Source organism: Paramormyrops kingsleyae, chromosome 9 (genome assembly GCF_048594095.1).
Source record: "Paramormyrops kingsleyae isolate MSU_618 chromosome 9, PKINGS_0.4, whole genome shotgun sequence".
Lineage (NCBI taxonomy): Eukaryota > Metazoa > Chordata > Actinopteri > Osteoglossiformes > Mormyridae > Paramormyrops > Paramormyrops kingsleyae.
The window spans coordinates 10,255,325-10,281,341 of NC_132805.1; the positions used below are offsets into that span (position 1 = coordinate 10,255,325).

Genomic DNA, 26,017 nt, shown 5'->3' on the forward strand with positions numbered 1-26,017 from the left:
ATACATCTGGTGAATCTGTGCCCACTGCAGCCTGAGCAGAACTGATTTTGGCTGACAGGATAAAAAACCGACATGGTCATCCAATGTTGTAGTCCAGGGGTCTCCATAAATGTTTCCTTCAAAGCTATAACGTCTTGTGCCTTTTACTTTGAAGTGTGTGTCACGCGGGCACGCCTTCGTAGGCGTGGTAAAAAAGTGGAAGCGCGCGGTTGAGAGACAGAAGTGGGTGGCGGTTTTCCTTGTAGGGTCCACGCGCTTATGTGTTAACAGGGGAAAAACGCATTTTCTTTTCCTCCAGAACCCCAAATTAGGTTCACGGAGCCGTGTTTGCGGTTTGCCTCGTATGCGGTCGCGAATTGGTGAAGTTGCAGTGCGGCAACGCGTTTTTTTGTCGAGTGGAGAAGCCGACGACGGAGCGGGTGGCGGAGTAACCGAACTGGCCGGGAGCTCAGGCTGTGTCCGGAGTGCGCGGATGGATTCTCCCACTTCGCCGTAATAAGCAGGAAAAGGATAAGTAATATTTGGCGTTTTTCTTCTGGACGGTACTGAAGTAACTGAGCGTTGTAAGCGGTAATTTCTAGCGCTCAATTGGGAACCCGCGGAACGCTGACGCCCGCCATATTCGTCTGGGACGGACTTTTCCTTGCCCTGCCATACAGCCAGTATTACAATTGAGGAGGGATGTCATCCCCCCTCTAAAACGATCATCCCCCGTTCCATCCCTTGTGCTATTTTATCAATGAATGCATAGGTTTATTGAGTAAATTACCGTTTAGCGAGAGGGCAACTTTTAAAAAATATTTACCTCAGTAAGCGGCATAGCAGGTGACGGTGTTGATGTGATTTTAACATCATGGCCAAACGGCATGGACAGCTCGATCTGAGGGATATCGGATTTAAAAAGAAAAAAAACTAAGTATTTCAGGTAAGTCAAGAATCAGAAATATCAGGTCACACTTTTTATAAGCCTACTGTTGGCTGCTAACATACCAACTAGGCGAAGTGCGGGAGGTACCACGCGGACGCGCAAGATTTCCAATTATCTCAGTTTCTTTTATTTGCAGATACAAAATGTCCTTTAGATCCATTTACGATCAACTACATCATATGACTCAAACCGTGCAGTGTCAGGTATCAGAGACATAAAAACATTGCAGAAACTCCGGTACAAAATGCGGTCAACAAAAATGTGCTCCCCCTACTTGCCTCTTTCTCCCTGTACAGGTGATTTCCTTTACAAATTAATACCGACACCCATACTCACGTGACTTTAACACCACAAGTAAAAGCCAAAATAAAAGCCCAAGTGCAACATACATATGGCCGTTACACCTAACATTATGTTACCAAAGGTGTAATCTATGGACATAGCAATAACAACACAGTTAATGATGTTTACAGCTAATGACAGGAGTTTCTGACACGTAACATCCACACCATGCATGTTGTTTTAGGATATTAGAATATATTAATTATGTTTTTGCTTAAACAACAATAAAAAGGGTACACAGTTGGTCTCCCACCATGTGCACTGTCATCAGCACAGAATATGTCTGATAAAATTCACCATCCCCCTGATTTGTTTTTACAACTCGACTACTGCATACAGCCATCCTCCAGATCCGCAGCTCATTGGTAATTCTATTCTATTCTAAACAGTCCAGCTATTGTTGTATGTCGCTATAAAATGTGAAGGCTGATTCTATGAATATGTTCGAATATATTCCCCGAGTAATCTACCTGAAGGGAATCGCTACTGATTTTTTTTTTTTGTTGTTCTTGATTAACTATAGTGAAGTTTATTTACTTTGGTTTGAAACCAAAAAGAACAGACTTCTGTTGGTTTATGTGCTTTTATTTTTTCAGTATATACCTGTATCAGTAAGGTTAAAGTTTAAGTGTATGTCTTATTTCACTGAGGAATTGTTGACTTTTACCCTTGAACCTGTTGGAAAGAAAAAGGGTTACATAAAAGGAAAAAGAATATGCTTTTACCGTTTACACTCTTGTATTTTCTAGTGTTATTATTAGTTACCTAGGAATTGGAGCGCCTCATCCATCCTGCTGGATCTGGTAAAGGTGGGTCCATTGTTATGTCTGATAAACGTTCTAGCATACATCACACACGTACGTGGGCCTCCTTGTCTCCTACATCCACTGAAGCCTACCTTTCCACATATTTAGCAAACACACCCACCTTTTGGAGCTTTGCAGCAAGACAGGCACAAACATACTCTCACCTGAGAGTACTGAGGATAAAAGCAGAGTGTGGCGACTCGCATCCTGATATCTACCCTGTGCTGTCCTCACGACACGTGACTATGTGCAACTAGACAGCCAGCGAACAAAAATAAAAAGGTCTCCCCTCAAGGCTTGCTTTCTTGATTTCAGAGAAGATATTTATAAATGCCTTTTTATTATTTTATTTTTGTTCGCTGGCTGTCTAGTTGCACATAGTCACGTGTCGTGAGGACAGCACAGTAAAAAGACAAAAGTTTCCCAAGGCATCAGCACGCAAAGTCCACCTAACACAAACATGAGCTGATCCCTCACCCACCTCTGCTGAAAACCCGATCAGAAGCTCCCCGAGAAAACACCAAAGAAAATCATAGCGAGAGTGCTTACTCAGTCTCGCAACACACAGGCTTTCCAAAATAGCGCCCTTCTTTACATGTGGCCGGTCGGTGCAACTGCACCTCACTAACTAACTTCAATATAATTGACAGAAAGGCATCACATACCCAGTCTTCCTTGGTAATCCCTACACATATACAAGGCAGTGCAGTACACACCACCGCCACACACTGTTAAAACTATGTGAATGTGGCCTCTCTCTAAATATAATATTGTACTGAACTCGCCCTTCATAAAGTATTGATTTTTGAAATTAAGATTAAAACTGGTTTACTTGATGACAAGAATTGCCATAATCGATCAGTTAGTCGTGGTGGCTACTACACAGCGTGGATGCGCTGGATGAAGTGATGATTCGTGACTTGGCTGGCCTGTGAATGCCTTGGTATTCCCTCAGTGGAGCTGGCTGATGAGAGGGAGATCTAGGCATCCCTGCTTAGACTGCTGCCCTGGGACCTGACCCCAGGTAAGCAGCGGATAATAGTTGGATGGGATGGGCTTTAGTACATATTAAATTGTGGATATAAAATATCAATTGGATAGACACACCGACCTACCTACCTACCTACTTACTTACTTTAATAATCCCAGAGGGAAATTCTAATTTCCAGTAGCTCCATACCACAGTGGTATAAACGTAAATGGTAGAAAAAACACACAGAAAAGACGTACTTGTAGCTGCCTATACTACCTCTGTGTCACCCCCCTCAATCTGAACTGGCTGAGGGCATGGTTTAGACTTCCTGTAGTCTATGACGAGCTCTTTGGTTTTGCTAGTGTTGAGCTGCAGGTGGTTCAAACGGCACCAGACCACAAAGTCCCTCACCAGACCTCTGTACTCCTCCTCTTGATCACCCCTGATGCATCCGATGATTGCAGTGTCAACAGCATACCTCTGAATTTGACACGGCTCAGAGTTGTAACTGAAGTCTGTAAATGGAAAACGGAAGGGGGGCCAGCACTGTCCCCTGAGGTGCACCCGTGCTGCTGACCGCAGTATCAGATGTGATGTTGTTCAACCTGACCTACTGTGTCCTGTTGGTAAGGTAGTCCAGTTTCCATGTCACCAGGTGTGAATCCACCTGCATCCTGGCCAGTTTGTCCTGTAACATCGGGGGGTGGATGGTGTTGAACGTGCATGAGAAATCCAGAAACTCTAAGTTCTTACTCTGTTCTTGTCCATCAATGTACGCTCTGACTTCCTCTTGTAGGTATCCTTTGCCCCTCTGACACTGCTTCACTTCCCGCTGTGCTGCCTTTATCTCCTCCTTAACTTTATCAATTACAAAGATGATATACATTATTTTAATCATCCAATGATTATACTGTTACAGATTTATTCCAGTTATTCTCCCAATGGGCAGCAGCAGTCTGCTTATAGCCAATTGAGTACAGATGTGCTCCTCAGCATCCAGATGTCTCTCTAAGGCAAGGTGCAGAACTTCCTGTTGCTATCACAGTCTCAGAAAACAACAAACCCACAACAGCAGTAGCAGAAGACCTCCACAAATGTCCTTCAGCTGGTACTGGAGACAGTCAGCTTGTCTTCCAGCACCCCCACCCCAATATTCACCAAAGCTGCCTGCCTGCGTAGTAAAAAGAAAGTACTGTACCTGAGCTGCTGTGGAACGCAGAGCCCTGGGTCTCTACAATCGACCGGGTGGGCAGAGGAATGCTCTCTTCCAGACTGGCCTCCCTTGGGTGGGGCTGGGCCTGTGACGGAACAACATCATCGGGACCCGAAGGCTGCAGGGCTCGGCGCAGGCAGGCATGGGCTTCAGGGGTGGCGTGGAGCACCAGCAGCAGCCAGGCCTGCATCACCAGCACCTTTTCCAGCATCTGATCCTCCCAGCTGGGGGACTGACCACAGCAGAGGAGTAGCTCATGATGAGCAGACTCACAATCCTATATATCCACAGTGGCTGCCCCCGAGCCAGGCCACAGGTCAAGGTCATCAGCACTGCTATGAACAGGGCCAGGCCGTACAGGCAGACCAAGCTGATACACAGCGGCTGGTGCTGACAGACCAGCTGGTCTGAGTGCAGTGCAATAGCCAGGATCCACTCAACAATGGCGATACTCAGCACTACGGGGCAGGCGTGGGCCTCAGGAATGGCGTGCAATAGCAGTAGCAATCAGGCCAGTGCCACCAGCATCTCCGCCTGCAACTGGTCCTCGTAGCTGGAGGACTGGACGTCCAGCATTGTCATGGCCCGATGGTATTGAGCCAGACAGATGCCCCACATCATCCCAGAGATGAAGCTCATGATTAGCAGACACATGACCCTGAACCTGGACCCTGAGCCAAACCACAGGCCAAGGTCATTGGCACTACTATGAGCAGGGCCAAGCCATATGCAGATCAAGGCAATTTGCAGCGGATTGTACTGACAGACTGGCTGGCCTGGGTGGAGCACAATTGCCAGGATCCATTCAATAATGGCAATACCCTGCATTACGGCCAAGCCCATTGCCAGCACCGCCAGGGCCCTGAAGCAGGAGCGCCTGAACAATCGCACACCATGGGAAGTTAGGTATGCGATGCTCAGGACATATAGCACCCCCCAGAGGGCGTGTCGTGCAATGCATACGTGCTCTTCACTCTCAATGACATGCATGAAGCTGACGGCACAGAGCATGATGATGGTGGCAAGGAGCAGGAGCAGCGGTGCCACCCCACTGCGTGCCTCAGCCTCTGTGATGCGCCCCAGGCGGCACAGCAGCACCAGGGCCAGGATTAGTGAGGCCAGGACTGCCATGCCTGCCACTGCCACTGCCACACCCCACACTGCGTCCAGGTCATATACATATACATATACAGGAGGGAGCCACAGCCTCCAGGAGAAGCCTCATCCTCTGCAAAGCTGCTGCCCGCCAGGGAGAAGTTGAGGAGGATATGGAACACGGAAGGGAATGCCATTGCTGACACAGACGACAAAAACAGTGTACCGCTGTGTGGGAATCACTTTCTTGAAGCAATAGTGTGATAGATTGCCCATATCACAAGAGAAGTGAAGCTCGTGAAGAGCACACAACAGGTCCGGGATCTCCACTGTGGCTGCCCCCGAGCCAAGCCACAGGCCAAGGTCAGTGGCACTACCACGAGCAGGGCCAGCCCATACATGCAGACCAAGCTGATACGCAGTGGCTGGTACTGGCAGACGGGCTGGCCCGGGTGCAGTGCAATCACCAGGATCCATTTGACAAAAGCGATACCCTGCATTACCGCCAAGCTGATCATCACCCCCGCCAGGGGTCTGAAGCAGGGGCATTGGAGAAGTCACACACCCTGGGTCGCTTGGTATGCTATCGTCAGGACAAGCAGTGCCCCCCAGAGGGAGTGCCGGGCAATGCAGACACTGTCGTCCCGCTCGATGACATACGGGAAGCTGAGAACACAGAGCATGCAGATGGTGCCGAGGAGCAGGAACAGCGGTGCCACCCCACTGCGTGCCTCAGGCTCTGTGATCCGACGCAGGCGGCACAGCAGCACCAGGGCCAGGAGCAGCGAGGCCAGGGCCGCCCAGCCTGCCACCAATGTCACCGCCATGCCCCACACTGCGTCCAATTCAGGAGGGAGCCACAGCCTCGAGGAGAAGCCTTATCCTCTGCAATGCCGCTGCCCACCAGGGAGAAGACGAGGAGGATACGGAACACGGAAGGCATTGCCATTGCTGACAGAGAGAGAGACGACAAAATCATTTTATGGGTGGATCAGGCATTAGTCCATTATAAACAGTGTACCGCTATGTAGGACACATCACCTGTGACAAACTGACTTTTATGACATCTGAGCAAGATGGTATTAATGTTTACTGACTGCAAAAAAGTGAATTGTGAGATGAGCAGGTTTCTACAGTTTAGGGAAAAAAAATGGAGAAGCAGAAGGAAACATCCCCCCCTTAACTTTGGTGCCGTCTGTTGATAAAAAACAAATTAAAATCATTTTTCTTAATTCCCACCAATTATTTTGCTATTAGGCCACTTGAGTACAAAAGTGTAGTACAAGTCCGACGTGCATTGCTTTTGTATCAAGCGGACTAGCGTTTTCTTTTGTACTAGTTTTTTTTTTTTGTACTTTTAATCACAGACCTTTGATGTCCATGACCAGAGATCCTGCATTTTCATGGCCCCATAGTATTTAGCCAGATACATGGCCCACATCATGCCAGAGGCCAAGCTCATGGTGAACAGACACATGAGCCTGAACCTGGAATGTGGCTGCCCCGGAGCCAAGCCACAGGTCAAGGTCATCGGCACTGCTATGAACAGGGTCAGCCCGTACATGCAGACCAAGGAAATTTGCATCGGCTGGTACTGGCAGACCGGTTGGCCTGGGTGGAGCGCAATGGCCAGGACCCACTGAAAAATGATGATGCCCTGCATTACAGCCAAGCCTATCACCAGTGCTGCCAGGGCTCTGAAGCAGGAGTGCCTGAGCAATGGCACACCCTGGGAAGTTAGGTATGCGATGCTCAGGTGATATATTACCCCCCTGAAAGCGTGTCGAGCAATGCACACACGCTCCTCACTCTCAATGACGTGCACGAAGCCGACGGCACAGAGCATGATGATGGTGGCGAGGAGCAGGAGCAGCGGTGCCACTCTACTGCGTGCGTCAGGCTCTGTGATGCAGCACAGCAGCACCAGGGCCAGGATCAGTGAGGCCAGGACCACCACGCCTGCCGCCACTGTCACTGCCATGCCTCACACTGCGTCCAGGTCGCACAGCGCAGTGAAGGGCCTCTTCAGGAGGCCACAGCCTCGAGGAGAAGCCTCATCCTCTGCAGAGCTGCAGCCCACCAGGGAGAGGATGAGGAGGATATGGAACACCGAAGGCATTGCCATTGCTGACACAGAGAGAGACAAAGAAATCATTTTTGGTCTGAGCAACATGTCATCAGTGTTTAACTACTGTAAAAAAACTGGCAAGGAGCAGGAGCAGCGGTGCCACCCCACTGCGTGCCTCAGCCTCTGTGATGCGCTGCAGGCATTGCAACCTTAACTCCTATTATGCCCTAACCTTAACCATAAATAACCAAACAAAATACAAGTCTTTTGGCAGTTGTAGTTTTTTGATTGCAGTAATAGATTTCTATAAAATGGAATTTACCCTTGTGAGCACTGAAAAAATGCCCCCCACAACATGAAAATAATAGATTTTTAATGTATATCTAACCCACAAACACAGTGGGCTTTTGGTCCAGATAGCCCCCTCAGCCCCACCCATATAGTCCTGCATAGACGTCCGTACATCCACCTTTATTTAGTGGCGTGTAAGAGTGTTAAAACAAATATCTATAGTTTACCCATAATTTTCTTTCTAACCTCTACATCACTGCTCCTAACTGACGGCCTATTTTGTCTGGGTTAGACACCATGCTGACCGTGAGCCTGTACAGGATATGCAGATTTAGAAGATAGGAGGGTGGGCTGCTATGGGAGCATGACAACATGTCAGTAATTTCTACTGGGGGGGGGTTCATTACCGCTTTTAAAGATCAAGCCCACGACTTATTGTGCTTGATGACTAAGTCAGGTGTCTGCTTGCACTTACTGAGAAATGGGTGGGGGGGGGGGGACATACTAGGGAAGTGGAGTCTATTCAGCAGTCACTCTCATCACTGTACAACTGTACTTGCTGTCAGCAGGAGGCCGACTGGGCCTCCATGGCCCTTCTAGGTGTCAGTGTGGGGAAGACACATCATGCAGAGAGACAGCGAGTGAAGTCACTTGTCTTAACTGCAACAATGGAACTGGGACACAAAACAGCCATTGGACTCATGAGTCATGACAGGTAAAAGCACAGTCAGCGCTTTTATAGAATTTGTGTTATGCTTACACGCACCAAACGTTTTTTTTGTACAAATTATTTTGCATTTTACAAGAAGTAGAAAGTAGTTTTGCTTTCCATTACCTGCACCTTCATAATGCCTTTATAATGCGAAGAAAAAACTTCTTTACTAATTATTTCAAATTATACAGGAAGTAGGAAGTAGTAGTTGAAATATATATAATATTTTTAGCAAGAGATTCAAGAGTTATATTACATATTATTTGCAATTCTTTAGAGTCTTTTACATATGACTCTCCTTGTATTCTCTCTCTCTATTTTGTTTTAATTAAATGACAGCAATTACGTAGATTCACATGCTGTGATAATGTGTGCACTAATTGATAATTTACAATAATACAGTCTATCCAGCTATGGGGTTTTGTTGTTTGAATAACCAAAAGTGCACCTCTGAATGCATAAAAAATATACTAATCTAGCTTCAACAAAACAATAAGAGGCATCTGAATATTAACCCTGACATTCCAGTCATTGACTAATTGGAATAACCAGGCACAAATACAAACTGCAAACAAATGGCTACATTCAGTTTCACTTGTCTAATTTATTAAATGTCAAGAAATAATAAATCATTACCTGCATTACACATGGAGTAATCACCTGAATCAGAGGGGATTATAAGAAGTTCAAATAAATGGCCGCAGAATAAAATACTGTTATTTATAAGCTGATTAAGGTTCTTGGTCTGCATGTCTAGGTGGTTTAATTAATGTTTCTCTCCCTTATCATTAAAAAGTATCTCCACTGTGTGCCGAAGTCTGTATTTCAGAGGCACATACAGCTTCCTTTCTTTGATTAACTTCTCTGACACATATCCTCTCGTCCCCGTCGTCACAGTGCTGGCGTGTGTGGAAGCTGCTGTGGGCTGGTGCACAGCGAATTCCGGGCCACCAACGGAGACTCCCTGGCACTCAACTGCACCTTCCAGGTGCCAGACGAGTCTAGGGTTCGAGTGACCTGGTCTCATCGTAATGGATCCCAGGCAGGCCGTGTGCTAGTGTCCTCCAGTATTCGAGACAATAGAAGAAACGTATCAGAGGATCGGAACCCCAAAGAGCTGGTGTATCGGGAGGTGGGACACAGTTGGTCCAGACTGACTCTAAGGAATACTAGCTTCAACAATCAAGGAATGTACTTCTGTGAGGTGACAGTGGAGATTCCACACCTAGAGAAATGCTCCGGCAATGGAACGAAAGTTATAATTGGTAATTTGGGAGACATAATGTCGCCACAATAGGTTGTAGTGGCACATCGGGCTGCAACAAATGAGAGTGAAAGAAAAACTTCATTTTACTTCTCCGTGAAATTGTGATGGCCGTGAACTAGCTTCCATACATCATATATTTATTATTGGCGAGGTCTCTAAAAAGAGTGATTGTAAACGTAGCGTGACAAAAAGTCTCACTTTACCACTTCCCTCCACAGAAACTTTGCCTCCAGCTGCAGAGGGTAAAGTAGAAGCTCCCTGTGGGCTCTGTGTGTGTCTGTATGTGCAAATGATTCGGGAGGAGAAGACAGGGCTGCAGTGAGGTCACAGAGGAGCATGTTCTGTATGCATGCTCTGTAACAGGAAAGAATCTGAAACATTGAACACTGAAAAAAATGAGAAAAATCCAACCTTTCATTGGAATAAATTTATTTGACGAAAGAACAAATCCTTCATTAAGAATAATTATTTTTAACAAAAACACATGTGCCACAATTATTGGCACCCCTGCAAATTATAGTGAACACAATGTAACTGAAGCATGTTTCCCCTGTAAATTGTACATCTTTGAGTTGATTGGAGTGAATAGGAACCTTCAAGCTGTAATCCATGACTTCCTGATTAACTGGGGTACAAACATGAGGAGACACAGAGGCCAAATTCCCATAGTCATCCATCAACGTGGGAAAGATAAGAGAACACACAGACCAAATGAGGGAGAAGTGTGCTGACCTTCGTAAGTCAGGGAATGGGTATTAAAAAATAGCTACTCACCTTATAATGCCCATTTCTACTGTTAGGGTAATAATTAAAAAGTGGACATTAACTGGAACTGTTACAAACCTGCCTGGAAGAGGACCCAATTTTATTTAGCCCCCACATACAGTGAGGAGGATCATCAGACGGACAAAAAAATCCCCAAGGATGACTGTTGGTGAATTACAAGACAATGTAAAATCTTGGGGTTACCACGTCTCTGAAAAAACCATCAGATATCCCATTCATGCTAACAGATTATTTGAAAGGTATGACAGAAAGAAGTCTTTTCTGTGAGTTACTTCAAATGTAAGTGCCATGAGTTTGCAAAACATTACTACAACTTTGACAGGAATCAAATTCAATGGTCTGATGAAACAAAAATGGAGCTTTTTGGCAATAAACATTCAAGGTGGGTTTGGTGTAAACAGAAGGATGGATATAATGAAAAGAACCTCATCCCAACTGTGAAATATGGTGGAGGTTCTGTGATGTTGTGGGGCTGTTTTTCCTTCAAAGGCCCTGGAAACCTCGTTAGGGTACATGGCACTATGGACTCCATGAAATACCAGGACATTTTATATCAAAATTTGGCTGCCTCTGCCAGGAAACAAAAACTGGGCCTTCACTGGATCTTCCAGCAGGACAGTGATCCTAAGCACATGTCCAAATCAACATAAAAATGGTTAGCTGACCGCAGAATCAAGCTTCTGCCATGGCCATCTCAGTCCCCTGACCTGAACCCCACTGAAAACCTGTGGGCTGAGCTGAAGAGGAGAGTGTACAGGAGAGGGCTGAGGACCCTGGATGATCTGGAGAGATTCTGTAAAGAGGAATGGACTCAGATGCCCTGTTCTGTATTCTCCAACCTTATAAAATGTTATAGGAGAAGACTCAGCGCTGTTATACTGGCAAAGGGTGGTTGTACAAACTATTAAAAGCAGGGGTGCCAATAATTGTGGCACGTGTTTTTGTTGGAAATAATTATTTCTTGATGAAGGATTTGTTTTTCTTTGAATAAATTTATTTCAATGAAAGGTTGGATTTTTCTCATTTTTTCAGTGTGAGATGAAGCTGCTTTGCCAAAAGGTGGACATTTTTCTAACCCTTTTTACAAATTTTTACAAGGGGTGCCAATAATTGTGGAGGGCACTGTATACAGTGGTACTTCGGTTCTCGAACTTAATCCGTTGCAGACTCTGGACCGAATCCTAAAAAATTTGAGTTCTGATTGAATTTTTCCCATAAGAAGTAATGGAAAACCAATTAATTGTTTCCCGGCCCCCCAAAATTACACCTAAATATGTTTATTTTTTTTTTAGCATTTAAAAATAAAATGAACAGGATAAAACAAGAAAAGCATTTTTTTCTTAATGGCTTCCAAAACGATAAAGATCTTATCCCAACATTACCCCTGTCCTGCCCCGATAGTCCGCTCCTTCTGTGTGCCACGCCCCCTCGTTAACCTCGTGTGGGATCCCCATGTGATCGGCTGGTTGTTGTCATTAGTCCTCTGTACGCATGACGTTTGTATCCCAGGCAGTTCCGATGCGTAATCTGCTTTTTCTCCCGAATATCACCTAAAGTAGTGAGAACTGGTTTTCAGTTAATTTACCTGGTAAAACAAAGTTTAAATAAATTATATAAATGCTCTAATAGTACATGTAAGTTAGTGGTTTGTTTATTGTTAGTTACTGTAATGTTGCGCTGCTTTATTTCATTAATCGTCCAGTCTGTGAAGAAGGCATTCAAGTAAGAATTGCATTGTAGTATGACTCATTTCCTGGCGCGTACAATTTATATTACATCAGCGTTCATGGTTCGACTTCTGATATTCAGATCGAGTTCTAGGTCAAACTGGTTTGTTCGACTTTCAAGAAATTCGAGTTCTAGTGAGTTCGAGAACCGAGGTACCACTGTATTTATTTTGAATTGACCATTTATTCTTCCTGATTTCAAAGTCTATTTTTTTTGTTGTCAATGTTTTCTTTACATGACATCAGAGCTGTGGTAGTTGAGTCTGGCCTCAAGTCTCCATATGAATGGAGTAAGTCGTGTCACAGCTAATTTCTTGTATTAGGTCTTGACCCAGGCTCAAACATTCATTAATCACCCCCGCCCCCTCCCGCCATCCCTGATGGATTTCTATATTATCTTCAATTTTGTTCAACTTTGCACATCCACCCTCATGGTTTTATCACATCCTCATCTCTGGTGGTTCCAGGACCATTTTTAAATGTGTTCAGCGAGATTCATGTTACAATGGAGTGTATGATTAGTATGTGTTACAGAGGTATTAGGTGTGTTCCCCATACCTTGCTGTTTGACAAATCATTGGACGCTGCCACATCACTGCAAGACATGGAAAATCTTCTCTGTTTAAGAAGCAGCATGTACACTGTTTACTTATGTGTTTTTCAAGACTGTGGGTCAGATATGCTGCTGGTTTTATGGAATATTTCCCATGTTCCATATTTCTCACATTGTCCCTGCTTTGCCTTCAGGTACTTTTCTATGAGTCAAATGGCAGGAAAATGACAGGCAATTAAAAATCTGGAGTCAGATGAAGGGAAAGGTAACAATTCTTTGAAGGTTTTATGAGAAATAAGGGCATTTCAGCTGAATTTGCTAAGGTGAGTCTTATTTAAACAAAGGTCATATGCACAGTGGCCGTAGCGCCCCAGTTTGACCGATCGGCACCAAAGTCAGAGGGCCTATTTGTGGTCCAGTGCTACATGAGTGGGTCAAATTTGGTGAGGATTGGCTGAAGCATGTCTGAGATGTAGCTGCTTGCTTGAAATGAGCATGAAAATGGTGCAGGTTTGGTGTGGCTGGTGGCCATACTGTACAGGCAGGTCAAGGTATTTTTATAAATCATCTATAAGGGCAGTGTCTTGATTGACTTGCCACCAGAATGACCTAGGTGTGGTGGACATTGTAGGAGTTATAGGAATATGTAATTTATGGATTTTGACCAGTAATGTGTCACTTAAACAGTAATGAGAAAAATGTAAGCTGCACTGGTTTTCTAGGTTTAAACAGACACGTTACAGTGCTGTAACACCCCCGTTTAACCGATTGGCACGACATTTGGAGGTCCCTTGCCCAGTACTGTCCTACAGGACATATTCAAGTTTGGTGATGATTGGCTGAGGCAGGCCTGAGATATAGCAGTCTGATTGCAATGGGCGTGGCACCTGTATGGTTTGGGTGTGGCTATGGGCCGTACCTTACAGAAAGTTTAGAATTTTTCTTATAATTATTTATAAGGACTGTCTCCTGATTTGAATGATATCAGATTTACATAGGTTGGGTGAAAATCCTAGGACAAGTGTGAAAAGTCCTGCCAATAAATGCCAGCTGTACCAAAACAGCCACCAAAAATCACCAAATTTCTCACACACATATCTGCTCATAAACACCTTCACCTGACAAAAAATCAAAACCGAAATACTAGGAATATGGACTTTATCTTACGTTCATAAAGACTTTAAGCTTTTCTTTGCAGCCACTTCAGATTAATATTTTATTAGTACCATTTGTAATAGTTGTTATATATTCGGCTATCCATCTCCCCCAAAAACTTATTAGGATTGGTACGAAAATATGCTTATAATTACAGATGAAATGGATGCTTCAGAGAGCAAATTGAAAGATTGTGGGAAGAAACTGCAAAGGTGGCAGCTCTTTCTCAGTGCGACATTGATAAAGATACGTTTCGCAAACATCGGGGAACTTATAAAGGAGCAGGCGACAAACGAATATATCAAATACCAATATAAAAACACCTTTACGTCTTCTTTCACATGTTCAATGGAGCGTTAAGAGCGGGAAGTGGGATTCGACACATTTGCTTGTTTTTATTTAAGTTTTGCTTGTTTGTATTCAAAGTGGCGGTTTTGACGTTGCTAAGATTCTAAAACACGTACTAATCGGATCATTACGTAGTTTGAATCTGAATTCCAGAACCTCGAAATGGCATTTATGCTACCTCGAAAAATTCAGTTCGCAAATTCAATTTCAATCTAGTGTGACACGCATAACTCGAAATAGCATTTATCCTACCTCGAAAAATTCAGTTCGTAAATTCAATTTCAATCTAGTGTGACACACATCCGGGTCCTTGAGAAAAGGTAATCCACCGCAGATTCACAACGCAACTCATTTCCACGTTTACTACAGTTCTGCAGGTCGGGGTAAAGAGGAGGCGTGTGCCGGGGTGTAGCAAGCGCAAATGCGGGATCATATACGTAATAAAAAATTAAGCAGTACCGGCACTGCTATATCTTAATCTTTATCGTATTCAGTTTTGTAATGCGGATAACTGCAGATTCAAATATACAAAATTCATATTCACTTTCTAGTGGCACAAATATCAGTCCATACACTAGTCTCTTTGCTTTTGAAAGACTTGGATGTATCTTTCTGCTTCTCCATTTGTTTACCTAAACTGTAGAAACCTGCTTATCTCATAATACACTTTTTTGCAGTGGTTAAACACTGATAGTATGTTGATCAGACAGGTGATGTGTCCTACATAGCGATAAACTGTTTATCATGGACTAATGCCTCTTCCACCCATAAAATGATTTCTTCGTCTCTTTCTGTCAGCAATGGCAATGCCTTCCATATTCCCTATCCTCCTGATATTCTCCCTGGTGGGCTGCAGCTCTGCAGAGGATGAGGCTTCTCCTCGAGGCTGTGGCCACCTGAAGAGGCCCTTCACTGCACTATGTGATCTGGATGCAGTGTGGGGCGTGGCGGTTGCAGTGGCGGCAGGTGTGGCAGTCCTGGCCTCACTGATCCTGGCCCTGGTGCTGCTGTGCCGCTTGCGGCGCATCACAGAGCCTGAGGCACGCAGTGGGGTGGCACCGCTGTTCCTACTACTTGCCACCATCTGCATGATCTCTGCTCTCAGCTTTACACACATCATTGAGAGTCAGGAGCATGTTTGTATTGCTCGGCACGTGCTCTGGGTGGTGCTGTGTGTCCTGAGCATTGTTTACAAAGCAACCAAGGGTATGCAACTGCTCCGGCACACCAACTTCAGGGCCCTGGCATCACTGGTGATAGGCCTGGCTGTAGTACCAGCTATGGCCATGTTGGAGTGGATTCTGTCAATTGTGCATCATCCAGGCCAACCAGTCTGCCAGTACCAGCCACTGCATAGCACCTTGGCCTGCATTTATGGACTGGCCCTGCTGATTGCACTGCCGATGACCTTGGCCGGGGACTTGTCTCAGGGGCAGGTGCAGATGCAATGCAGGGTGTTGTGGCTGCTCTTCATGAGCTGCACCTCTGGTGTGCTGTGGACCGTCTGGCTGGCCTACTATAACTATTTGAAAAAGACACCTGGCCAGTCTTCCACTTTGGAGGACCAGTTGCAGGCAGAGGCGCTGGTGGTACAGGCCTGGTTGTTGCTTTTGCTCCACGTCGCCCCTGAAGCCCATGTCTGCCTGCGTCCACCTCCACGGGCCTCAGATCCTGAAGACGTCGGCCCCGCACCAGCCTCGCCCCACCCGAGGGAGGCCGGTGTTGAACATGTGGAAGTGTGGACCACTGGGCAAATTGTGGAGAGCCAAGGCTCCGTGTTGCACAGCAACTCAGGTACAATACTTTCTTTTCACCACTTTGACCTGCGGTGTGTCTGTGTTTGAGAGAGAGCATAACCCTCACTGTTTCCTCCCACTCTTACGTGAAGCTGGTTCTGGAAGTACAGGTGATGGAAGTGTAGAACCAAGACCCAGCACTTCCTACCACATAGAGATGTACAATGAAAACATGGTGAGTACACCTCCTCATTCAGCAGCTCACAGACAGAAACCCAAACACTGAACTGAAAATACATGTGCGGTCTACAGGCCTTTCACTGTTCCTCAGACTTTACCTGATTTCAGCTTAAATACCATGGATGCAGGTCGAATTAAAACTGGGCTGTACCCCCATCAGTCCGAGTTACATTGTGCTGTTAAGGGGGTGCATGTATACACAAGTACCACCTCAGCAACCTCAGTCAAAAATTTCAAGTGTCACCATTGAACTGCTGAAGGATGTTTAAATGGTCATTAAATACCTGTCTCTCATCTGCAGGAGCCCATGCCCTCCACCTCCACAGCCTGGCAGTTTTGGTGAATGTTGGTGTGGGGAAGACCAGTTGTCTGTCTCCAGGATTTCATGTACCAGTACAATCTATGCATGAATAAAATATATAATGTATATAATCATCTGATATGATTTGGTGTGTTTTTTTTGTCTAAAGGGTTACACAAGAATTTAATTTTATTCATCCTACTATATATGAGAGAATTCATATAGGGCAGCGGTCACTAAGGGTGCTTTCACACCTGCCTCATTTAGTTCGGTTGAATCGCATGCACTAGAGTTCGTTTTCCTACTTGGTGCGGTTCGTTTGGGCAGGTGTGAATGTAACAATCGCACCCGAGTGCGCACCAAAAGCGTACCGAGACCTCCTTGAAGAGGTGGTCTCGGTACGCTTTCAAACGAACACTGGAGCAGTTCGTTTGTGGTGAGAACATGATCCGAACTCGAACAGACCCAACTGCAAAAAGTTTTTCAGCCGCATCCGCGCTTCTTTCTCGAAATGTATAGTTTGTCTAAAGTGATGTATACAAACTATATGGTATACGATGACCAGCGATACAATCAGCCAGCGCAGTCGTCCCTCCATACTAAATAGCGGCATGTTGTCTACCGGCTTGTTGTCTCCTCGCTTTGTTTACTTCCGGGAGTTCCATTGGAATTTTCCCGCACGTTAATTCTGACCAATTAAAAAGCAGTTTACGAAATACGTTTAATGGCACATCTGGCCAACGAGTGATGTAGATGTTGTCACATGACTGCATTTTGGTTCGTTTCAACTGGTTCGGACCAGAGCAATCAGTGTGGTGTGAAAAGGACCCAAAACGGCAGAAAAATGCTACACTGTATCAGGGCTAGACATAAGCCGCGGCACCGCGGCCAATGGCCGTCGTGCCTTTCAAAATTGGCCGCACGCCTCCTCAAAATTGAAGTACCTTACGGCCAAGATTGGCCTGCCTTTAATGTTTGTCTGGTCGTATGCCCCCTTTTTACCGAAAGTAACGTTCATTACACAAAAGACTTGCGCATGACACGGTCCACTTTACCTCGTCAACAATCGATGCATCTGTACTGAACCCGAACCCAACCTTCGATACGAGAAACGAGGTCGACCCGCACATCTCGTAATTCCCAACTACTGAATGAACCGCAATGAATTCTGGACTAATACGATCATGTACATGTTCGTCGCATGATTGGCTGGTACGGTATGTATCGTCCAGCCTACTATGGAGCCACAGCAATGACAATGGTGCATCATCGGGGGTTACGTTTTTTGATTGGAAAAGCCATCCGACGGTTTCCGAATAACAGATAGGTGTCCTCTTCGGTAATCATCGTGTAGTTGTCGTCTGCTGCTTATGCTGTCACCATGCCTCGCAAAGATTGAGAACGTAAAAGAAAGCAAGCTGAACTCGCGGCTACTGCCGCAAAATGTTGCAAATTATCTACTTTGTTCAGGTAAGTGTCAGATGGTGTTGTAAAAAAACATTTGCCGAGGCAGAGCAGATTTGACTCAGAGAAGTACCAAGCTCTGCTGGGAGGATATAGGACTGGTAGCGTGCAGTGTGCAAAAAACGAACGTCAAGTCAATTGTCATGTACACTAAAAGAATACGGGTGTTCTGAGCAAACAAATACAAAAATATTGACGGCTCCTTTATTGTTGGATTTTGTTTTTTGAAATAAAGCTATATATATATCTATAAATATATATATTCTGTCTCAAATCGAAGGTCGTATTGCGTAGGTTGTCTAAACTTGGTAATTACAGTAATTGGTAATTAGTGACTCAGTATTGACCCAATTCCTTTTTGCAAAGTTTCTGCTTTTTTGAAAATAAAAAAATGCATCATTTATGGAAATAAAATTCCTCCACAAGGCCCGAGGTGTCCTATGAAATTTCCAGATTTTGGCCTTGTGCCCAGGCTTAATGGCCTTGTGCCCTAGAAAAAATATGAATAGCCAAGGCCAAAGTGGCTGTGCCCTCCTAAATCCTTATGTCTAGCCCTGCTGTATCATTTGTTGCCCTTGGTCCGGCCCAAATGAACCGAACCACAGATGTGAAAGCACCCTAACCGTGCGTTCACACCGCCGGCGGCAAGAGCGTCAAAATTCGCCCTGGCCGCCCTGCCAACGACGCTGTACAGAGATTTTTGGACGCTTTGACGTAGATTGAATGCTTGTCTTGTATTTAAAGGGGCCGCAAATCAAACAAGCTTGTTAATCTTGTGCAGACTGACCACAAGGAGGATATAAGTAATAAGATAACCTCATGAAATATATTGAATGTGAAAGTAAGAAATTGATCGATGGAAAGAACTTTTTTGTAGTTACATGTTTTCTTTCAATTAAAAGCCATTTGTGTGGTGTGTAATTTTTATGTTCATGGTTATAAGTGCTAGTCTAATTTCAGTATTATAGGAGACATGTATTTACTAGTCTTGGTCTTTAACATCAATTAATTAATTAATAATCCAATATGTTTTGATATGTTAGAATATTCTGCAGCAGTAACAGAATTGCATGCTCTGGCGCTAAAGTCAGCTTGAAATTCCCGCTTATTTTCAGAAAATACATAACGTTAATGCACATTAGAAACTCACCAGGAACCCCAACAATCTCGGACACCTTGGTCCATGCATCATTTTTTTTATTTATGTCCCTGTATGCAAACAGGGACACGTCGTAAATTACTGGGAAACCCGCCACAGCAATTATTAACCTCTCCTCCATTCTGCATGGGACCTTCTTTGTTGCTTGATGGCGGTCGGCCATGGGAACTAATGCGGTCGGAACCAAAGTTTACAGGACTGCGTTATCTGGAATCTGCTCAAGCGGTGGACTTCTACATTTCGATTGGTTGCCGCCTAACCGCGTCATAGCTCATTACCATAAAGTTGACCTGATTTCAACTCTCCTTGACGCTCTCGCCGTCCAAGACGCGCCGCGCCGCTGCTCGCCGCCGGCTCACATTGAAAATGAATGACTTCCGGCCACTTTGACGCTCTCGCCGCCGGCGGTGTGAACGCACGGTTATGCTACGTTCACACCGCGAGCATCAAAGACGCCAGCCGTCGCTCCCGCCGCCCTGAACGCGACGCTACCCAACGCCGGAGACGCTCTCTGACGTCATACAGCGAAGGCCGCTCTGAATGCCAGGCTCTGAGAACTTGTGAGAACTTGAACTTGTGAGAAACGTGTAGCTTATATCTTTGCACCGACTCCTGATAGGACATAATTTGTCAAATAAATATTGTTGTGAGCCAGTTATTTGCATTCCCACTTAAAATCAAGCGTTCTGGAGGGAAAATGTTACCTATAAATAGTGTAGCGCTTCTTTTTAAATTTACCTTGGATCACAATGGATGATCGCCAAGTAGTTGCTTGTGCTTTATGTTTCTTTAGTTAACATAAATAGTACTTAAAATGTTTCACGACAGTTCTACTAAAACACATAATTATGTTTTGACAAACACTAATGCTATAAATAGGTTTAACATTACGGACAATTCTCTGCTATGGCGCCAAAATTACTACTGATCTCCTTCCTTTTTCACAAAAAAATATATTATGCACTTCACCATCTCACCTGGAACACCGATTGTTTCGGACACTCTAGTCCATGCCTCATTTTTTTTATTTATGTCCCTGTATGCAAACAGAGACACATCATATATAACTGGGTACCCGGCCACAGCAATAATAGGCTAAGTCTCTCCTCCATTGTGCCTAGGAACGGTTGGGTCGGAACAAAAGTTTACACGCTTATGTTCTGCGGCGCTCTCTTTAGCGGAGCATCTCTACATTCCCATTGGTTGCCGCCCAACCGCGTCACAGCTCATTACCATAAAGTTGACTGGATTCAACTTCTGTCTGACGCTCCCGCCGCTCAGATCGCGCCGCGCCGCTCCTCGAAGGGCGATGGTGGTGCAGGAGGTAGTGCTACCGTTCGGCAACCGGAGGGTTGCAGGTTCGAGCCCCGGGTCCTCCTGACCCCATCAAAGTGTCCTTGAGCAAGACACTGAACCCCAAATTGCTCCCGGTGAGCTGGTTGGCACCTTGCATGGCAGCCTCCGCCACCGGTGTGTGAATGTGAGTGTGGATGGGTGAATGTGAGGCATACATTGTAAAGCGCTTTGGTAAAAAGCGCTATATAAATGCAGTCCATTTACCATTTATTTACCATTCGACGCCTCCCGACGCTCCCTCCCATAGAGAATGAATGACTTCCGGTCGCTTTGACGCTCTCGCCGCTCGCAGTGTGAACGTAGCATTACAGGCGGACCGCGGTCCGGATCCGGACCCAGAAGCTGTCCCATACGGACCCGGACTGACAGCCAAAACATTTAGTTATTATCTAAAACCTGACGGGGCGCTTTTATTTTAACCGGCGCAGCGTTTGTAGTCATTTAGTACTGGTTTAGCAGTAGAACCGGCGTTTCCCACGCCAATGAACGTCAAACGCCTTTGACCGCCACGCAAGACGTATAGTTCGTCGTATGCAGCCTTTGTCTGCGCTAATGTTCCATTAGTGTTAATAGCAGCAGCGAAGCTAACACCCGCAAACAAAAAGTGTAATGTTCTTAACAGAGTGGCTGCGCTATCCTGAAATCGTAAAGCTGAAAAGTTTTCAAGTACAATATGTAATATATTACACGTTGGATAAATAGACGTAGTTTATTGTTGATTTCATGTTCGTTGAAGTTTCTGCATTTTAACATATGTATAAAGTAATGTTATCTGTTATATAAATAAACTCATGTGAAACAAAAAATATACGTTTTCAGGGTTGCCAAATCTCAAGCATCTGGCATGACACGCTTTCAGACTCATGCTAGAAATCTTACGGCAAATCTATATTATTCCATTATAAAACCTAAAATTAACAAAAGTGTATTTACACGGTTAAATACAAAAGCAGACTATTTACAAGGTAAGAACTGTTACATATGTGTGCTGACATCTAGAATTGAAAATCTCACTCCAGCCAGCTGGCCGAAGTTCTATGTCACGTGACAATAAATAATGTCAAAACGTTTTTGAATTGTACTGAATTAATTTGATTGACAGTCAGGTACTGATTACATACAATGTTGATGCAACTAATAGGCTACTTAAATATATATCACACTATTAAATAGTCAGACATTATGATCTTCCGGACCTTTGCTTCAAGAATTTTTCTCTAACTGGACCTCTTTAAATTTTAGTTGAATACCCCTGATATAGGGGAAACTCCAGTATTCATTTGTATTTTATATCCACAATGTAATATTATTTACTAAAGCTTTAATTTTATTTAGCATTATTACAATATAAATCTAGAACTGTAGAAATGGGATTCTGGAAGTATTCATTCAAGCATAATTGTAGAAATAATAGCAGAAATAGGCAGAAAGTCATTTTGTAATAATATCTTTATTTAAATAAGCAATACTTATAAAGAAGGGTGAGTAAAGTACAGGGTGGGCCATTTATATGGATACACCTTAATAAAATGGGAATGGTTGGTGATATTAACCTCCTGTTTGTGGCACATTAGTATATGTGAGGGGGAAAACTTTTCAAGATGGGTGGTGACCATGGTGGCCATTTTGAAGTCGGCCATTTTGGATCCAACTTTTGTTTTTTCAATAGGAAGAGGGTCATGTGACACATAAAACTTATTGGGAATGTCACAAGAAAAACAATGGTGTGCTTGGTTTTAACGTGACTTTATTCTTTCATTAGTTATTTACAAGTTTCTGACCACTTATAAAATGTGTTCAATGTGCTGCCCATTGTGTTGGATTGTCAATGCAACCCTCTTCTCCCACTCTTCACACACTGATAGCAACACCGCAGGAGAAATGCTAGCACAGGCTTCCAGTATCCGTAGTTTCAGGTGCTGCACATCTCGTATCTTCACAGCATAGACAATTGCCTTCAGATGACCCCAAAGATAAAAGTCTAACGGGTGACATTACATTAAGGTACCAATAAGTGGCACCTGCCCTAAAGGTAATAGCGTAGCATTCTTTAACAATCATAGGTAGGTATGTGTCACGCGATGCAGGACAAATGACGAAGGAGTCGAGGCAAAACGAAACTGACAGTCTGGCCCTGCCCCATGTGTCCTGCTTGCATTTTACCAGGAGGTGTCGCTGGCCATCCTGTTCCATCTTCTCTCGTCTTGTAGTCCTTAGGCCCTAGTGTGTTTGCCTGCTCCCTGTGGCTGATGGCCGTACCTTACAGATAGTGTAGGATTTTTAAAATAATTGTTTATAAGGACTGTCTTCTGATTTGAATGATACCACATTCACATAGGTTGGGCGAAAATCCTAGAACAAGTGCGAAAAGTCCTGTTATCAGACCTATGAATTATGCAAAAAAACTAAGATGGAGAACCAAGTTCTACATGTTGCTTGATTTGGTATGTCATACTGAATTGTTCTGGCAATAAATGAGAACTGTAGGCTTGACAGTTCTGGAGAAGTAGGCAGAAACGCAAAATTTGTTGCTGTAGTGCCCCCATCTAGCAGACTGGGGTGCCCTTACCAGGGTGAGGTCAGGGTCCATAGCCAAATGGATTATCCAGATTTAGTTCAGATTGATGATTGCTAGGCCTGTCAAATGGATGCTTGATTTTGATCAGCTGATGGTGGGCAGTATTTTATGACTCATGACTGCTATATTATGGATCTGACCTCAGGCTTGGTCGTAGTACATATCTGCCAAACTTTAGTTGGACTGGTCAAGGCAGTCTGGAGATATTGGCAGTTTTCAGTTGTAGCGCCCCCTATTGATGAAATCCGGCCGGGCTTGTATCGAGCCCCCGAGAGGTGCAGGGAGGTCAAGGTAGGCTAAGGCAGGGCCAAGTTATACCAGTCACACTAAAACAGGCCAAATTTAGGTGGAGTTTGGGCATGATGGCCGTATGATACAGAAATGTCTGACTTTTTTTAGAACTATTGATCAGCTCAGAGGACTGATCGGTTTGACACCTCATTTGTCTGATTTGGTCAGACGGGGTAGGACTTCAAGGCAAAAGTAGGATTTGTTGAATGGATGATGAATGGATTCAGCCATACATTGAAATGCTGATGACAAATCTTTAACTGAAAAATATTAAAGCATAAAAAGCCTAAAATATATCCCCCCCCAACGTGAATGGAAATGTTCTAAAGATCTATTGATTTGACACAGAATTGCCCAAGAAGAAAAAAGGATCTGACACATGTTTGTTAGTTTTCTGTTCCCCTACAGAGCCGAGCCTACGGCTAAATCTACATAAGTACAGATATGTGAAACACGGACTTAAGTAGAGTAACAAAGTAATTGTACTTCGCTACCGCCAAACACTGTCATGTGCACGAAAATCACGTATGTATGGGATCCGCGGATGGTTCGTCATTATGCCCAGTTTGTGACATTCTACAGCGCTTAATCTGAAAAGGCTTAACGTAACTTAATGTACCAAAACAGCCACCAATAATCACCAAATATCTCACCTCACACACATATCTGCTCATAAAGACTTTCACCTGAACCTAAATGCTAGGAATATGGACTTTATCTTACGTTATGCGTTTTCCTCTCCATTGGCGCCCATTATAAAGAAAAGGCTTAACGTGACTTAGGCTGGGTTGCGCCAACATGGTTTAACTTTTAAACTGGATTAAATCAAGATTTATCTACTAATCCTGTTTCACCAAAGTTTAAAACTAGTTTAAATTTAGTGTACAATTAATCTTGGTTAAATCTAAACCTTTGTTAATCTTAGTTTAATTTCCACTCAAACCTAGATTAAATTCAAGTCTGTTGCACCAGTGAATTTAAATCAAGTATAAAGCTGGATTAGCAGTCATATTTAAACCACCCCTCGAGGAGGTTTATGTTAGGTCTGTTTTAGTTTTATTGAAAACATGACTGCATTTATTTGTTGGGTGGGATCAGAAGGAAGAATCCCATGTAGGAAAATTCGAGACAGGATAAACCCAATTGGTTTTTTAAAGCAATAGTGAGTTGTCCATGCGGTATCGATTTACAAATTTAAGAGTGTATCATATACCTTCATTGCAGATCCGTCACACCCTGGACACAATCTTTTCCAGCTCCTCCCCTCTGGCAGGCGCTACAGAACTCTGTACACAAAAACCACCAGACATAGGAGCAGCTTCTTCCCTCAGGTCTTCACCCTCGTAAACAGCTACTGTAGCCTTCTGTCAATTTCCCCCCTGTTGCACTCTACCTCGCACCTTAAACTTGCACAGTGTTATCCATGTGTGTATATTTATAATATTTATAATTTTTCACATTTGTATTTCTTGTATAGTGTAATTTATTGTTTGTATAGTGTCATTAATTGTCTGTGTACTAGGGAGTCTCAAGCAGCCAGAACCAAATTCCTTGTGTGCCCCAGTACACTTGGTGAATAAAGCTGATTCTGATTCTGATTCTGATTCTGATTAGGGGCTAAGTCAAGTTTACCAGGAGCTTGACTTTTTTTTTTTTTAATGGAAGACTGGCATCGGGGCTAAAATACTTGGGAACATGGCCCAGAGTGATCGGACCTAACAACGCCCATGCTCTTACGCAAACCTATGCAAGATAATGCCAATAACGTACACTACAAAAAATCTTTAAAACTTAAAAAAAAAATCACTTGACCGGATTTAAAATAAGCCTCACTGAAAGAATGCAGTTGTACGTGAGCATCCAGCCAAACAGTTGTGTTACTTCGGTATGTTGCATGGCAACTTACAGGTATCATCATAGCAATTCTACTACATCACTAATGGTTGCTTCTGGAGGGAGAGGAAGATGGCGGAATAAGCGATTCAACGATCTGCGGGTCTGATTTAGAAACGTGATTTAGATGTCCTGAAAAGTACTTCACCGACGAACAGTTACTCCAGAAGGAAATAGAAGGAAAGTGAAACCCCCCTGGAAGTTACTTTGGAAGACCTTCAGACGGACATAGTGATAAATCTAGAGCGATAAAAATGGCTAATCCTAAGCTAACAGGTAGCCTTTCCGACCATGATTACAACCTCGCTGCAATGCAGGAAGTATGTGAGGGTGAAGAAATAGGAGAGATGGAACTTCAACAAGATAGGGCAAGACCCACGGGCGACCACACTCCGTTACCAAGTCCCAACCCTAAAAAAATGAAAAGCAAAACTACCGGGAAGCAGGTGAGCATTGAGAACATATATGAAATCTTACTTGCCTTCACAGAAAGATGTGAGGAAAGGTTTGATTCGCTCGACAAGAAATTGGAAGCCTTTGAACAACGCATTGAGGCAAACACAAAGGCAACCAAAGAAAATAAAGAGGAAATTGACAAAGTAAAGACAAAGATGGAGTCGCTGGTGAAGGAAAACAAAGAATTAAAGGAGAGCTGTCTGGAAAGCGCACGGTATCGCAGAAGATGGAACCTCAGAATACTGGGCCTGACAGAGAAAGAAAATGAGAATACACGCG

At 44.2% G+C, this 26,017-nt stretch overlaps 1 protein-coding gene and 1 long non-coding RNA gene across 9 annotated transcripts; one reads left to right on the forward strand and one right to left on the reverse strand.

The window, feature by feature from the left end:
* Nucleotides 1–220: 220 nt before the first annotated feature.
* LOC111857827 (G-protein coupled receptor family C group 5 member B-like) lies at nucleotides 221–16,675 on the forward strand. Of its 8 annotated transcripts, none has more exons than XM_072716304.1 (8): nucleotides 221–925; nucleotides 2,020–2,079; nucleotides 3,032–3,100; nucleotides 8,283–8,431; nucleotides 9,326–14,584; nucleotides 15,063–16,058; nucleotides 16,153–16,235; nucleotides 16,542–16,675. In XM_072716304.1, exons 6-8 carry the CDS (start codon nucleotides 15,065–15,067, stop codon nucleotides 16,581–16,583), a joined length of 1,119 nt encoding a protein of 372 aa, XP_072572405.1. In that variant the 5' UTR covers nucleotides 221–925; nucleotides 2,020–2,079; nucleotides 3,032–3,100; nucleotides 8,283–8,431; nucleotides 9,326–14,584; nucleotides 15,063–15,064; the 3' UTR covers nucleotides 16,584–16,675. The 8 variants fall into 8 exon arrangements, with proteins under 8 accessions (XP_072572405.1, XP_072572402.1, XP_072572406.1 ...); XM_072716301.1 differs by having other exon boundaries at nucleotides 8,286–8,431; XM_072716305.1 differs by lacking the exon at nucleotides 3,032–3,100 and having other exon boundaries at nucleotides 8,286–8,431.
* On the reverse strand, nucleotides 16,052–18,234 carry LOC140592608 (uncharacterized). The gene is made up of 3 exons (XR_011992958.1): nucleotides 17,597–18,234; nucleotides 16,525–16,640; nucleotides 16,052–16,204 (listed from the first exon to the last, which is right to left on the reverse strand). It is a non-coding gene; the product is annotated as an uncharacterized lncRNA (long non-coding RNA).
* Between the last annotated feature and the right edge of the window lie 7,783 nt (nucleotides 18,235–26,017).